This window comes from Trichoderma virens, assembly GCF_000170995.1.
Source record: "Trichoderma virens Gv29-8 chromosome Unknown TRIVIscaffold_6, whole genome shotgun sequence".
Classification (NCBI taxonomy): Eukaryota; Fungi; Ascomycota; class Sordariomycetes; order Hypocreales; family Hypocreaceae; genus Trichoderma; species Trichoderma virens.
Genome location: NW_014013743.1, coordinates 322,776 through 339,324, shown reverse-complemented (window position 1 = coordinate 339,324; position 16,549 = coordinate 322,776). Strand labels below are relative to the sequence as shown.

The 16,549-nt window shown below is 51.7% G+C and overlaps 4 protein-coding genes across 4 annotated transcripts; 2 read left to right on the top strand and 2 right to left on the bottom strand.

Annotated features, from left to right (window-relative positions):
- Positions 1-2,814: 2,814 nt before the first annotated feature.
- TRIVIDRAFT_113002 (uncharacterized protein) lies at positions 2,815-6,061 on the top strand (the record flags this gene model as incomplete). Its single annotated transcript, XM_014100972.1, has 3 exons — positions 2,815-3,056; positions 3,220-4,113; positions 4,180-6,061. Coding segments are annotated over 3 exons (3,018 nt in total), but the record flags the coding sequence as incomplete, so codon positions are not given.
- Positions 5,884-14,146, bottom strand: CK1c (casein kinase 1; the record flags this gene model as incomplete). Its single annotated transcript, XM_014100971.1, has 3 exons — positions 5,884-7,303; positions 7,389-7,763; positions 13,874-14,146. 3 exons carry the CDS (start codon positions 14,144-14,146, stop codon positions 6,545-6,547), a joined length of 1,407 nt encoding a protein of 468 aa, XP_013956446.1.
- A 422-nt stretch (positions 14,147-14,568) lies between these two features.
- On the top strand, positions 14,569-14,940 carry TRIVIDRAFT_60909 (uncharacterized protein; the record flags this gene model as incomplete). The annotated part of the gene is made up of 2 exons (XM_014100970.1): positions 14,569-14,699; positions 14,760-14,940. The coding sequence occupies 2 exons, from the start codon at positions 14,569-14,571 to the stop codon at positions 14,938-14,940; spliced, it is 312 nt and encodes a 103-aa protein (XP_013956445.1).
- A 741-nt stretch (positions 14,941-15,681) lies between these two features.
- TRIVIDRAFT_29400 (uncharacterized protein) lies at positions 15,682-16,362 on the bottom strand (the record flags this gene model as incomplete). The annotated part of the gene is made up of 1 exon (XM_014100969.1): positions 15,682-16,362. The coding sequence occupies one exon, from the start codon at positions 16,360-16,362 to the stop codon at positions 15,682-15,684; it is 681 nt and encodes a 226-aa protein (XP_013956444.1).
- Positions 16,363-16,549: the final 187 nt, after the last annotated feature.

The window sequence follows — 16,549 nt, the reverse complement described above, 5'->3', positions numbered from 1 at the left end:
CCTGATCAAGGCGACGATCCATGCGAAACGGAGGTTTGTCCTCGGAAAACGTTGATCTCGGCGTCTTCCGCCTTGGACCGGTACCGACGGCCTGTTTGGACCTTGGATGCTTGGGACGTGCTCGTGTGGCGACCCGCTGCGTACATGTGCTTGTATTCGGCCTTTATTTGGCCGGTGGGATGCTGCTCCGCACTCTGGCCGTTTTACTGGCCCAAGCACCGGAGCATCGCGAGATCGATCAAGGTGCCACCAACACTGCACTTGTACCTCGACTACCCCCATGGCCTTAGCATTTTCGCATTTGGGGGTTTGTGTGTCTTACTTGTGGCTATTGCCCGATAAGCTTTCAGTCGGGCCCGCTGCAACACAGACTACACCGGGCTGCAGCCACTCAATTTTTCTCTCTACTTTCTTTTTTTTCCTCCCTTGAATCTGCGGCTTGCAAGGGAAGTCTAAACTCCACAGCGGGCGGGTTAGGCCGCGCCAGCCGATGAGGGTGACATAGCAAGGCTGAGGACAATGCACTACAAGTACGCAGAGTTGTACTGAGGATGGCGTGCGAAGGGGTGCAATGGGCTTGGCATGTGAGTCCGGCATCAACCTTCTTTTTGACATGCTCGCATTGGATACCTGACTTATCTTCAACAGGCCCTTCAGCGAGCCGGCAGACCTATGAGACGACGGCATGGCTTGAGGCGGGCGTTTCTGGGGCTGGCATAACGGCTCGTACCTACGTGGGAGTATGCTGTGCAACATGACGGGCTGGGCAAGGGTCGTGAATGGTAGGTCCATGCTAGGGTATCCCTCCCTCCCATGGCAGATGGGCATGGGTCACGAACATGGGACTCGAACCGACTGTCCCGTAATACATACTTGCACAAGCAAGAACCGATGCCTCTGTTGGCGAGACGCCGCTGCAATGCGAGGCGAGGCAGACTGCAGACTGCGTGCGTGCATCGAATAGCACTAGCACACGGAGCACGACAACATTACTTGTATGAATTATTAATGCCCTCGACGGCTGGCGTGCAATCCTGCGGAAGCTTCCCCCCAAGTCGACGGCCAAGGGTCATCAGCCGTTCGTTATTGTACGCGCATCGGCTCCCTTTGCTTCCGTCAGTTAGGCTTTTACGGCTCCCGCGTCTGGACAAAACCGTACCCGCTCTGCAAGGTGCATTCCGCCGAGAGAGCGTCGAGCTGGGAGCGACATCCAGCCCAGCCTCCACAAGACGGTTGCGCGGTTAATGCCCGGTACAGCAGACGGGAAATAAAACTCCGCGAGGTCAGGGCACGAGTACGATGCTCCGTATGGTGGATGAGATATTATGCGAGTAATGGTTTTCCTCTGCAGTATTGCAAGTAAGTGAACCAAGTGAGGCATCTCCAACAGAAGCGGCATCCATGTCCTCCGTACACGAAGCACTCAAACTTCAGCCCTCTTTTCGCCTGTCTGTCTCCAGCTTCCATCAATTCCTCGTTCCCCCCCCCCCCGTCCAGCCTTTCTCGTGCACCCAATCAGGGGTCCAGCCGCCGCATCGCTTGCAAAGGCCCGCCCGCCTCGCGCTCACTGGCTCAGGCTCCCAAATAGCGCTTGTAGGTGCATTTAGCAATTACAGTGCAGCGCTGGAGTGCATGTGCTAGGCCTGCCCAGCATGCTAGTGCCAGTAAATCCATGACCCCATGGTTCCATGGCGTGGGCTTGGGGCATGGGGCAAATGTTCCATGGGGGTCCTCCACTGTCAATCCTTCTTCTGCAACGCCCAATCTCCATCTGATCGCCCACTGTGCCCGCGCCATCTTGTCGTCCCATCACCATCCAGAAAAAAAAGGGACAGAAAAAAAAAAGAGAAAAAAAGTACGGTCGACTGCTGCATTCACCAGCGCCCAGCCCGGCCCGACAAACGGCTACGGTCGAAGCCTCGAAAAACCTGCCTTGCCCTGCTCTGTTCTGCTTTGCTCACGCAGGGCGTCTGTGCTTTGGGCAAGCTCCAGCTTTTCAGCTTCGAGGCCATCGTCGAGTCGACTCATTCAGCTTTTTCCCCCCCAGTCCCGCACTCTTCGCGCCCCTCTCCAGACGCCAGACTCCATCGTGAGCCTCAGTCTCGCCAGAGTTTCTTCTGCTACGCGCTCTGCACAGCACTGCACAGCACTGCTCTGCCCTGCCATCGCTGGCGTCGGTGCTGAGCTGAGCTGAGCCTTGCCCTGCCAGCCACACGACGCTGCGCTATCGGCTATCCATCATCTTACCCAGTCCTCGCCGAGCCTCTTCGTTCCTTCGCATGATCGGGCCCGGATCTTAACCGTTGGCCGGGTCGTTCCGTTGGGCTGGTTCTGGCAGCCATGTTGTATTGAGCGCATCCTTATAATCGCTTTCCTAGGCAGGCTGGCATAGAGGGACGTCGCCTCGCCCAGTCCCAAACACCTGTCCTGTCCTGTGCTGTTCTTTTGCGTCCCGCTTCCGCTGCCGGTCCCATCACGGAGGTCCCCGCAAGAATAGAGATCGAGGACAAGAGAGAGAAAGGAAAAAAAGGGGAGCCACTCCGAGGAGGAGTATCTTCGAGCGGCTGTTGATCGGAGACGAGGCCGTTGTGCCATTTTTTCTCTGCTTATTTTGTTTCCCGTATACCGACGCGGCGAACCGGATTCCTCCCTTGACGCTTTCCACACCTTGTTGGTGGGCCCTCGATCTCTGCCCTTCTGACTTCTCTACCCAGAAGAGAAACCGTCTCACATCAAGCAATGACTATTAGTGTTCAGTCTGCAACGGCAAAGCCAACTTTACCCATCTCTCCGGCCAGCTCCACCGCCATGGGCTCCGCCCGCGATGGAAGCGGCGCGTCGCCAGAGGACTCTGGACAGGGCCGAGCTATCAAGACAGAAAATGGAACCTCCAGCCGTGACGACAGCCAGAAGAGAACTGGCGATGATCAGAATGAGGTCTCGTCAAATTCCGAAGAGCCAACACGCAAGCGGAGGCGGAGCCGGAAGGGCCTCGAGAAGAGATTTGAATGCAACGCCGAGGGCTGCGGGAAGAGCTACTCAAGAGCAGAGCATTTGTGAGTTGACCATTTCATATGCACGCATCTACTCCCTTGGACGGTAACTGGAGTCAATGCCGCTTCTAGTTGTAGCGCCCTTGTGCCTCTGCAGAGTGCGGGATATACAGCATCCGCAAACTTCGACACCCGTGTCAGATATGCCCGGCTAACATGATCCCAGATATCGACATCAGCTTAACCACAACTCCAAACAGATTTTCCGCTGCGAGTTCCCAGACTGCCCTCGCACCTTTGTTCGAGGCGATTTGTTGAAACGTCACATGGACCGCCATACGGCTAAGGGCTCACAGCTCAACAGAAGAGACTCCATGGTTAGCCATGCGGCATCTGTTGCTTCTCCCAAACTCGCTCCTGCTGATGCCAGTCGGCCAGTGCCTGTGCCAGTGCCTATTCCTGCGCCTGCGCCCATGCCTGCATATAATGATCCCAGGCCACCCCCGCCAATACATCATCATCACCCCTCTCCTCAAGAGCCACCTGGGGACCCCTACCCGCTGATAAACAATGCCGGTCCTCCTCTATTCCCCGGCAGCGTTTCGTCTGTTGGGCATGATGCGTTCGGACATGGCGCGACTGCACCTCGCAGGCTAGCAAGCGGCCAGTCTCATGGACCGACCCGGCCGTCGATTCAGACTAATGTCGGGCCCTACGGCGTGATATCACCAGCCTCCAGTGGACAAGGCTATCATAGCCAGTCCAGCAGTACACCACAAACCGCCGGCTTTGTTCCTCAGCATAATGTTCTTCCGTTTAGCTTGCCGCCAGCGCAATATTCTCACTTACAAACGGCCCCAGCACCCCCGAGAGACGGGGCGCCGCCTCATGGAACCACGACAGCATCGGCACAGTACTCCGACGCCCACCACCATCATCCAAACGAGATGATGATGATGGATCACATGGAAATGTCAAACAGTGGGCCAGTATTTGCTGACGATGGTGTCAACAAGTCTCCGTATGTAGGGATGCCCGAGGATTTCATGGCATATCTGTTCAACTCGATGCCGGCAAATGGTTCTCCTCATCCGCAGGCGCTACCCCCCCCTCTTCTAAAGTAAGCAAAACCAAAGGCATCCACAGCTGGGATAGCGGTATGATAAGCTAATGCCCCCCCTTTCAGTTATGGCAATTCGCCGAATGGCAGTCACGGCGACCACTTTTTGGGCGAGCATTCAACTGTGGGATTCTTTCCTTCTGACCCACAAGATGTTATGGCTGTTAATAACATCTTGGAGCAGCATGCCCCTGAGGCCAATATCACAGAGGAGCGTAGCCAGGAGATTTTCGACCTGATTAGCGAACGCTTCCAAGAAGACAATGATGACATCTCCGCAAAACAACGACGCAACAGCATTCTGGGTGGCGACCGCTCTTCCGGCGAGCACATGTTAAGCAGGCGAATGATGCAAGCTTACGTCGGCTCATACTGGTATCACTTTAGCGATCAAATGCCAATCTTGCACAAGCCCACCTTTGCCACGGAGAAGACACCCAACCTTTTGCTCATCGCCATCATGGCCATTGGCGCCGCTTGTCTGGACAGAACACACGGGACGAAGGTGACAATGGCAGGCGCCGAGGTCTCCAATTTCCTTGCGGAGCACTTGCGATGGGAAGTATTCATGGAGCGCAGTTTTCGGCCTCCCGCCAAATTGTGGGTTTTCCAAACGCTGATCCTGCTTGAGCTGTATGAGAAGATGTATTCGACCAGGGAACTCCACGAGCGAGCTCACATTCACCACGCCACTACAGTAACCTTGATGAGGAGAGGACGATCCCTCATTGGAAAATCGACATTGGATTCGCCACCTCAACACAGTTCCGACGGATCGCGAAAATCCTCGGCCTCTGGTATAGCTCACACAGCGGACGAATGGTGGAACCACTGGATTACGAACGAGGCTACTCGGAGAGCCGCCTTTGCGGCCTTTATCATCGATTCGACTCATGCCACCATGTTTGGCCATTCGGCAGTCATGGTAGCTCATGAGATGAGGCTAACACTACCCTGTGACGAGTCTCTATGGAGGGCTGTTAGCAGCGCTGAGGTCGGCCGAGTCGAAGCCAACTTAATGTCCCGTGGCATCAAGCCCGTAACGTTCCTCGAGGGCCTGAAACGCACATTGAGTCACCAGGACGTACGAACAACACCGTTCGGCCGATCAGTTCTCATGGCCGGGCTTCTTAGTGTCACATATCATATGCACCAACGCGATCTTCAAGTCAACGTACTAGGAGGGGGGGTTATTCAGGCCCTTGGTGGGCGAGACAAGTGGCGGGCAACTCTCACTAGGGCATACGACTCGTGGAAGTCAAACTTTGACAAGGCGATTGAGCAAAACGAATCCGATCCGTATAGATTGGATTTGCAGCAACAAGATTTCAACGTTGTGTTTGAGAGCCGTACGGTGTTGCACCACTTGGCACACATGGCTATGCACGCTGATATTGTGGACTGCCAAATGTTTGCTCGTGCAAAGCGACTGCTTGGCCGGTCCATCGGCCATCAAGAATTCCTCAGCGCTCAGCGAAGAATCAAGGAATTTTGGGCTCCGTCTGCAAGGGCTCGTGATGCGGTGTATTACGCGCTCAAGTTTCTCTTATCCGTTCTCGTGCCCGACCAAGCTGGGCCTCCGTATTCAACGAGCCCTGACCATGACAAGCCATACGAGACTCGCGATGACGTGCTCTTAAATCGACCTTGGGTCCTCTACTTCGCGGCACTTGTCGTCTGGTGCTATGGTTTTGCCGTCGAGGGGCCTTGCCTGGCCGGATCGACGCCGGTGGGCCACCATGAACAGTGGCAGCAGATGAGAGCCTATCTCAGCAAGTATGGCGGAGTTACAGACCCAAATGAGCTGAGAAATATGCGAGGCATAAACGGCAACACGGCGTTACTCATGGTCCTAAAGGACACCTTTGACAATTCTCGATGGGAGCTGCTACATGAGGGAGCAAACCTACTACACAACTGCATCGTGCTAAACTCTGGAGGCAATGTCTTGTAAAGCTTGGCAAGCGACTGGAACATTTTTCTTCATTTATGAATTCATGGTATATCTTTTTGTTTTGATCTTTTTTCTTTTTCCTATTGGATTTTCTGTTCGTCTATGCATCACGATGTCAAGGGATACATCAGCTGGCGGTAGGAGGGGCAGCGGAAAGATTTCATGTGTGCGGATAGCTGGCGGATTTGCCTCCAACATATGGGACGGCGCATACTTTTGCTTGGTTTCAAAATACCCCTTTTTCTTGTGATGGCAATGGCGGGTTGTGTAGGGTCTTTATTTTTACGGAGGATATGAGGGAAAATAGCCTGGCTTGTTAAAAAATTGGAAAGTTTTATATGCTCCTTGTCTTCTACTCTATTCTGTGGAAAATATGTCCCTGACCAAATACGCCACCCGTCTGAAATGCAAAGTACCATCTCGTACAAACATGTATATATTAATCTCCAACTATGATGCTTCTGATGGACCCTTTGTTCAACATGCCTTGATCCGAGCGCGCGGTTTTTTCTGCGGCGCTTTTTTGGCAGCAATCTTGTTTCCGGGGGTTTTCTTTGCAACGGCCTTGCCTTTCTTTGTCTTTTCCTCTGCCTGGGCCGGTTTGGTTCGTTGTCTTTTAAGAGGGGGTGTTTCATTGTCTGCCTTTTTGATGAATATGATTCTGCGCTTTGGCCGTATGGTTTCCTTGTTTTGCTGTTTAGCCTCATCTTCATCCTCCTCTTTCTTCCCTTTTTTGATCGTTTTAGCAGCTGGCTTGGCCTTTTTCACTCTCAATCTGAGTTTCCTTGTAGGAAGTTCGTCTTCTTTATCTTCTTTGACATTTTTTGCGACAAGTTCGTCCTGTGCCCCAGAGAGTTTTGCGTTCACCTCCTGTTCCTTTTCTTGCTGCTGCTGTATGTTGCTATTGCCATTCTCCATCAAATCCCAGTCAAAGACTCCATCATATTCATATCCCAGTCGCGTCATCAGCCTCCGATACATGGCCCTCAGCTTTGCATAGTCGGGCTTGTCGTTGTACGTGAGCGAGCGGACATACATGAGGTGTCGAGAAAAGGCAGAGGGCAGGCCTTTGCAGATGAGGTCGATGGGCAGGGTGAGCTTGAGGCGGGTGATGCGCTCTCTCATGTGGTTTGTGGGCTCGTTTGCGTCGGCGCAGCCTTGCCAGGGGAGGGAGCCGCGGGCGAAGTAGATGAGCATGTAGGCGAGGGATTCGAGGTCGTCTTTGGGAGATTGGGACTTTTGATATGCCAATCTTGTTAGTGTTTTATTGGAAAAGAAGATGATAAAGGGATGGCAGAAGGAGGGGAGGATATGTACTCACGCGGTCCAGGTGAGCTGCTATAGCTGCCCAATAATACGTCCCGCAAAAGGCATAGCTGGGCGCAGAAACCAATTTCTCGTCGTGCATATAATCGCCAACCAGGCCGAAATCCAGGATATACACCGTCTTCCCTTTATCCTTGCCAAACCCCATGGCGAAATTGTCCGGCTTGACGTCCCTATGCAAGATGTTATGCGAATGAAACGCCTCGAGGCGCTGAATCAGCTGGTCGGCCAGCATGAGCGTCGTCTTGAGCGAGAACTTTCTCCCGCAGCGGTAGAAGAGGCTCTGGAGGGAGGCGCCGAGGAGCTCGCAGACCATGAACTCGTAGGGCTCGTGGCGGCCGTTGTCGTGGAGGGTTGCGATGCCCGGGTGCTTGCGGAGGAGGGTGTAGTAGAAGGATTCGGACTCGAGGTTGTCCATTTGGGAGGCGGATGAGGTTAGGGGGAGGTCTTGGAGTTTGACGGCGACGATTTGGTTTGTTTCGAGGTCGGTTGCTGAGGAGGTGTTAGTGGTGGATGAGAATGAGGGGAAGAGAAGAGAAAGAGAAGGAGGAGTGATGCGATACCGATGTAGACGCTGCCGAAACCTCCTTGGCCGATGATGCCGTCGAGTCGCCATCTCTCCTTGACGACATGTTTCTAGGGATATGAATGTGATTAGTTATTTTGTGCTTGGAGATGGGTGAACTTGAAGGGTGTGAGATGTACCTGTGGTTGTTGAGCCATGGAGAGCTATAGTGGAGGCTATTGTAGGACAAGATGTAAGTAAGTGAAGGAACACAGAGGTTGTATTCTTTTTTGGCGATTCTATGAGACAGATATATACAAGTACACGGATCATTTCTTCATCCAAGCTTTAGTCTTTTTTGTCATCAGCATGAGCTATAAGAGGAGGATGGAGACACTCTTTCATTTCAAAGCAGGGGAGGATAAAGAGAGCATCAGGAAATACATGCAACAAAGATGATGGTCTAAAAAGGGACGGTAGGTGTATCAATGCATCTGGTTGTCTTTATATTGAGCTACAAATATACAAATATAGCTGGATTCATTGTGTAAGCTCTGAATATGAGATGCTGTTCATCTCTAAGGTCTACATGCACGGTGTTGGAAATGGCCGAGGCCGAATTGGCTGTTCCCAAGCTACGAGTGTACAAGCAATCCAGAGTGGCTTGGTGCTAGGCCCAATACGGCGATGCATTGTCGGGGGCCAGTGACATCACCGATATCTTATCGCAATTCCGGATCACTTTTTTTTTTCTTTTCCTAGCAGCAACAGCAGCAGCTTTCTTAAATAATCTCTACTTGGCACAGTAAACGACCGTTGGACTCTATCTTAGCAAGAAGAATAGCGGCGGCTAAGGCAGATCCTTGACTCAGCGCATGTCTCAATTTGAGCTGATCTTCTTTTTTTACCCCGATAAGACGCTGCACAACTTGCACCGCGCTTATCCAGGCGCTAGCACCTTGCACCAGGAACAAAAAAAAATACCCACGAATAATGAAAAACGACCAGGAAGAAAGAAAATTCGCATGGCGGCGAAGCTACCTTGCAGAGTCAAAATAAAGAGGCGAGCCACTAGAAAGCAAGAAGAAGCATTGCCGAAGAAAGAGGAACAAGAAGAAAAAAAGTCAAAAGCCTGCCCTAAACAAAGCCATTGATGCAAATGCAAAGGCTAGCTGTTCAATGCACCACTGTAGGTACAAAGCGCCGCATACTGTCTGCCCGCCGGCCTGGTGTACCTACCGCACTGGGCCTAACGCCCAACTCTCCGTCCCATGTTTCTAGCGCCGCCAACCGGATTGCTAATCCATCAATGGCTAGAGAAAAAGGCACCGGAACACGCATCCACGCATCCTCTTAGACGCCAATTCGGTGCACGCGACGCATTAAATTGACCCCACCAGAAGCACCAGAAGCACCTCTCCCCCACTTGCTGATGGCGGCAGGTACTCAAGTACTCTCGCAGCGAAAGTCGCCGGCAGCGGTACTTTGCTCGGCGCTGTCAATGGGCCGGTAGCGCGTCATGCCGCCACAGTGCCGGCTCATGTTCCTGTACTCGCCGCCGCAGCGTACATACCTAGTAGTAGCGGAAAAAAAGGCGGCCATAGCAGAGTCAGGTGCTGCAAAGCCTCTCCCTCCAGGTTCCTTGTCCAGACCCTCGCTTCTCCGAACCTCGCAGCCCACACGCAAAGCACCGGCTGAGCACTTTTTACTCTGCCCATGAGATGTGACGATCGACTCTCTTTCTCCTCACTTCTTTGCACAAGCTCCGTCTCCGACTCCAGCTCCAGATCCCGCATTCTCGATTCCCGCTTCTTCGTCTAGCAAGCTTCGTTTCGTTTCGCTTCGCCTTCTCGGTCCACTTCTTCCTTTCTTCTCTCCGCCTGCCAGCCATGGCCCCGACCAAGACGTCTCGGAAAGACCACGACGAGCACAAGGCCGACGCTCCTCTCAAAGAAAAGAACGGCGGCCACGGCTCTACAAAGATGCGCCGCGGCGCAAGCCAGCAGACTCACGCTGCCAGCCGCGAGCCGATTCCCGCTCCCACATCTGTGCCCGTCCAGGTGCCGACCGAGGCCCTGCTCCCAAGCGTGCGTCTTCCCTCTCCAATCCTCACCCAGCACGTCAACAGCATCCAGCAGCGATTCTAACACAACCTCACAGCTTCCCTGGGCCTCCTTCGAGCGACGATCCCTCCACGCCTACCTCCGCGAGCACGAACTGACCACGCCGTCGTCCTACTCGAGTTCCTTCCACAATTGGGTGCTCTCGCGACCGGGCAGCTTGGGCCTATACTCTCCCACAATGGTCCGCAAGCAGCAAATCAAGCGACAGTCCAAAGACCAGCTCGCCCTGGCCGTGCGCAAGCACTTCAATGGGCTGGGCATCCAGGAGAACGATGTCATTGTCGACTTCATCTACAAAGTACGCAATCACCAGGTCGTAAAAGACCAAGGGGTGGTCAAGCAAGTCATTGTCGTGGCTGATTGACCCGATGCCTGACACATGGAGAGCTCTGGCGAGCGGCTGCATCATTTACTGGCATGGATTGGTGTTTTGGCGTTACAAGGTTCCTGAGCACGACACACCGAGATGTGTGCGTGGTGGGTAGATACCCGTGGGAGTCGGTTGGCACTCTGACGTCCTTTTTTTTGGTATTCCTTTTTTATTTCCTTCCTTCTCTCTCTCACTTGTTTTCCCGCGATGCACATCGTGGTGTGCTTTGTCGCGCCACTTGTTACGATAGTAGTACGAACGGGCCAAAGAGCCCCGTCGGCTTAGGATTGGTTGTTTTCAGCAGCATATCGGCAGGTACTGGTCTGGGAATTTACAGCGCCGCTCAAATAGAAGGGGACGAATTGGTGTTTTTGTCTATACAAGTAAATAGGTATCTTGCAGCGAATTGACAAGTACAACCTTGAGCTTAATGCATCTCCAGCTGCTTCTTGGCATGGGACCTTTTTTGCTGTTGTTTCCTAAAAAAAAGGTGGCGTGAAACATTGCATGCGAGACAAAGGAGGGACGCGAAACATGCGCAAGGATGAGAGACACTGAAGAAATTCCTTCATAGGGCACGGGCCTGGCTGAGGTGGTTCGACAATCCACTTGCTGCATGTCATCGGGCCAACCGTCTGACCTCTTATCCTCTTATCGTCGCAACAATTGGGCTTGCAGGGTAGGCGGCTCGGGATAAATGTCGGACCGTATGGCCAATCAGGACAGGATCTAGAAATGATCTCTAGGTCCAGGATACACGACTGGATATACAAGTTCACTTCATGACACTCATTTACATAGCTTAGATAGCAAGTTGTTAACATCCATTAGCAATCAGATTGGATTTAGTATACCACTCTACCACCTACTTGACACACAGAGAACGCCTGTAACCGGCCTGACCGATCCGCTAACATAAACCGGCCGTAGTATGAAAGGGTTGTCATGGGTCGGGGCGAGCGCAGGATCATGTAGTAGATATGGCATAGCTAGCAAGGCAACAATAAATTGAAGGACCCCTTTGTACTGGCTAGTGTATAAGAAGGTGGCATCCTCTTTGACGCAAGCGGCATCGTTGACCTTACCTCTGTGGTAACATGACGAGCTTTTCTCTACCATTTCCGCCGGACAGTTTGACTTCAGGAACTCTATCTAATGCTACGTCAAAATTCAGGGATAATATTCAAGCGCCTTCGATATACTCGTCGCTGCTGCAATTTCGGAATCAGAAGGCATTAGTCCTATTGTCGACTCCCATGGATCAAGTTCCCATCCTCAGTCTAACCACTACCATATAAAGGCTACGGGGACGACAAAAAAATTGAGGTATGTAGTGAATCCAAAAAAGTGCCATCTTCAACGGCATTTCGTGGGACCGCTGGGCTACAATTCATATTTTCTGGAGCTTATCGGGAGGCATCTTCCAGGAGCCCGACTTCACCAGTTTAAGCCTTCGATCCAAGATTGCAGCTTCTGCAATACATGATATTTGACGGTCATTATGATACGCTTCCATGCCACGACAAAGAAAGGCCGGTCAACATGCTAAAACAAAGAAAATATTACACCCAGCAACTAGACATCTTTAGCCCACGAAGGATCCCCTGCCACTATCTCTTATACGCTAAGAATTCAACTTGTTTCTCCAACAAATCCGTATACAAATATAGTTCGCAAAGGGATTTTTAACCTAAAACCGTTGTAGCAGAACCTCGGGCCAGCAAGAAGATATTGAACTGCTAGTTTATGACTTGGAATCAATCCCGTTTTTGTAGTCGTCACACCTGAATAGTCGACAATACCGTAACGATCTGCGCAGGACTAGGCCTGAACGTATGCACAGAATCAAGCGGCGTCCGCAGCATGGAAATCAGAACGCAGGAGAATAATATCAAAGCCGTCACGACAGAGGACATGAGTGGTAAGGATGGTGTTTATGTGTCCCCGCTACGTCGGCATTCCTCTTAATAAACCTTTGGGCATGCCTACGAGAAGGACATATATTATCATCTGTAAACACTATTACACTCTTCCTTCAAGTCATCAATATAGCTAAGACTACTACCCTACGGAAAAACAAGGCTGGGGATAAGCCAGTAGAGCAGCTCTTGATGGGAGACAATGTCCCTTTGTACGCGGTTTCAGCACACTCCAGTCTCCCAATGACTCCATTCGGTTGAGGAATGAGTGTTCAGGTGGATGTTTGAGACTCTTGTGTAGGTTTCTTGGGGTTAAATGGATAGTTGAGAGCTGCATCAGATATTTATGATTGAATTTCTAGTTGGGTGTATGATGGTGAAAGGGCGAGAGGTCATTACGGCAATACTGTGGACACGGGGAACTGGCAACATATGCACTGACATGTGAACTCAATTAGAGCATGAATTGAAGCTCTAGGATGTTACCTCTCACGTTTTATATGTCGTGCTGCTGAGCGCACTCACTTATCTTATGACCCTCAGACTTTCGGAACCCTGGCTCCCGAGAAGAACGGGTGGGATAGTATCTCATCGAACGAGAGACGGGCCTGGGCGTCGTAGGTGATGATGCCCCCAAGAAGATCATGTAGATCCCGAAGATGCGGAGGAAGTGGTGCTTCATCGCCTGCTCCATAGCCACGTTCGGACAAGGGCTTATCCAAGTTCCTCACACGCTGCTCGAGTGACAGCGGCTTGACCTTCAAGCGCCTACCTTGTGCCTCTTTCGGAGTTCCGTCAGGATGGAAGTACTTGTCTCTTGCTTCCCAATTCCTCCAGAGAGCATCGGGCGGCTTTCCCAACATGGATACCTGATCCTTCATTGCGTCGTTGTTCCATCCAAACAGCAGCTTGACAAGAGTATGGTCGGCACACAGTTCATACAGGAGACACCCGAAAGCCCATTTGTCTACTTGGAACGTTAGGTCACCGCCGAAGACGATTTCCGGCGCTGAATGGGGAGCTGGCGTCCAAATGTGGTCGAGATGCTCTCCATGATAGAAAGCAGCCCCAAGGTCGATGAGAAGGATTCTGTCGGTTGGTAGTCGTTTCTCTAAAGCGACTGTATTTCCAGGGTCGACTGTGTATTCTGGAGCGTTGTCCGTCCTTGGTTGCCCGTCCAAGCGGCGGACTGGATGTTTGTTGGGTTGACCCATGCAAGCATAGACCTCTTCTTCGGACCATTCATCAAAATTCTGCAGCTGGGAGAGGATGTTGGATGTATAGCAATCTGCCTTGAGGTTAGAACTCGCATCGGCATCAGAATCCAAGTATGGCGAACTCACCTCCGTGTGCAATGCCCAACGTGTGAAGGAACGCCAAGGCTTCTGCAACCTGGAGACTGGTAACACGAGGCCATTCCAATGAATTGTAAGGTAACCCAGGCTTCCTTGCCAAGCGATCTCCAGCGACTTTGGTCACCAGGCACAAATGCCTGCCGTTTGGCCCGTCGATGACAAAATGATGGAGAAGTTGAACAACAAACTCGCGCCCTCTATGGTCTACAGTGGCCGTGGTGATGGCCTCCAACATGTGAAGTTCTTTGTAATCGAGGGATGATTCGGCAGACAATACCTTGAGAGCTACGTATCTATTCTCAGCGGTGTCCCTGCCTAGCCAAATCGTGGCAAAGCTTCCAGATCCTAGCTTATGGATAATCCGGTATCTCCCGTCGCTCAGAGTATCGCCAATGACGAGAGGGTGGAGGCCATCCTTGCGGTATCGATCTGGATCCTCGGCAAACGTGGAAGGAGACGGAGCGTAAGTACGTTCAGACATGACGGACAATTGCAGAGCAGACGACTCGAGGATTAGAGCAGGGAGAAGAGAGAAGAGAGAAGAGAGAAGAGGATGAGCGCGGCCTTTTTGCACTCGCGGAACACGACTGTTGGTCGGGGCTGGCCTTAGCGGTTGGCTTGGGCTTCGATGCAAGTGAGAAAAGTTGGTGGTTGGACGATGAGGAGAATGGGCGGTCATCTGACTCAACAAAAAGAGAGAACATGCCAGCAGCTGGTGGGTGTATCAGCGGCGAAGCATGGGCTTTTCGCGGCCCGGCTATATTACTCGACCTTTTCGATCTGCTGTGTGCCTCGTACATCCGCTCCCTAACCTTTTGACTCAGGCATCCTCGACCTCGCCTTGCACTCTTCCCCCAGACCCATTCTCATAACAGTACATACACCTAGGAAACTACCTAAAGCATGACAGAAGCAGTCCAAGTCGAATACGTTGGGTGGGAGGATGACTTTCGCTACGCCGAAGAAAAGTCTCGCATCACGCAGCACATTCAAAACATCGCCCATGACAAGAATTTCGCCCATGCTTGCGTGCAGTAAGCCTTCTGTCGCCCCCTTTGGCTTGCACACACAGCGAGGTACTAACATGCACCAAGGGACATGATCATGCGATATCGGTACAGATCTCAGGGGCCATTCATCGATGTGCACTTTAAGCGTGAGGAGTGGGTTACAGCCGGGCTTGAGAGATATGTGCCCATCAGGCTGTGGTTCAACGAGGATGGAGATCTTGAGAAAGACGCGGAAGTTTACGACGAAGTGGATAAAAGCAAGTGACTTGTACCACAGACGTCGTCGTTGAGCGAACACGCCACTGCAAGTTTCTAGAATCACCTGCTGGCCGGCCATTTTACAGGGCATTTGATCTTAATACTCTGTATCCGTATCAACAAGGTCAAGTGCAATTTAGGCCGACACTGAGCCGTGGTTAAATAAACTAGTTGTGATCGGAGGATAGTTGATCGTTCCATCTGTCAGCCAGATCCAGATCCACCCAATTATCCAGTCAGGATAGCCCATCCATGCCCTATAGGGTATAAAGTAGCCCCCGTAGCTCCGTTAACCGCCCCTAGTCAGCTTCCCATCTAGCCATCTAGCGGAAGCTTACATTGTACAGGCACTAATACTACATATGCAATACCTCAACTAGTAGACTATACGGAGTAGTATGGACGACCTGGAGTATTATTCTCTGACATCCCTGCTACCCTAGCCCGCATATTTGGTCGCCAGCCCCCAGCCATGGCTAGCTCTGCCTCTGTTTTGCCTGGCTTCCGTAGTCATACTTGTACGACTGTTTCAGCAAACCACATCAAGCTTTTACTTTACTAACAGAGGTATCTTTCTGTAGAGGCAGGGTTGATTACAATGTAGTCATGCGTAAAATTTCTGACTGTTAATACAAGTCGGCTAATTCGAATGCACTGTTAAACAAAAGATTAGGCAATTAATCTAGCAAGACGGTGTACAATAGCCGTGAGAGGCACAATCTCTTCCCGCTAATAAAATATACAGTATCTACTCTATTTTCTTAGTATCAGATATTACTGCAGATCTCTTCTCCTTTTCAATCCCAAGTCGCTGCTGAGCAACATCACACAAGGCGACATTTCCACATTCGCAGTCCCCCTCCCGGATCCAGCGATACGTGATGCTCCACCTATTCTCACGAGGCCTGACTGTCCCGTCTGCCAGAGTGTCTGTCTTTCTCTTTTTAATGCCATGAGTCCAGTGCAGCCTCGCATCTCCAGTCATCTTCATCATCCCCCGCGGCATTAGGTCTATATCAACGCGCTCATCTCCGTTTCGAAACTGCATCAAGACTGGCGACCCGAGAGACAGCGCGTACAGTTGGTCCCATGCCTGATGAGCATCAACGTGCGGCGGAATCCCTGCGCCTGGTGGATAATATTGTAGACAGACCTGGTCAGGCGGTCGAGCCTCGGATGTGGGGATCAATGGTATGAGCCAGTCGGGAAACTCTTTGTATGGGATATCTGGATCTACCCCAAACGTCTTGTAGTCAAATGTGTAGCCGTAGTGTAATGATTGGCGACTGCCGGCCTTTTGGGGCCATTCCAGTTCGTTGAGGAAGATTTGAACCAGCTGCTCCTCGCGCTCCGAGGTGATAAAGTCGTCTTGCAGGAAAAGACCCCTGGGCAATCCAAGCCGCTCTTCAAACCCACTCTTCCCTGCCATGGCCAATTATGAATGGTGGTTTTGTGATGGGTAATAGCACATACTTGTAGTATTGCAATCTGCGTGAAAATTTCAACTGCGTACTATGTACCCCACTAGGTAATAGTGCCCTACCCTACCAAAAAATTAGGGCGTTGGAATATGAATTTGGGGGGCGCTGGATAACGTCTGGTGTCCCCAAATTTAA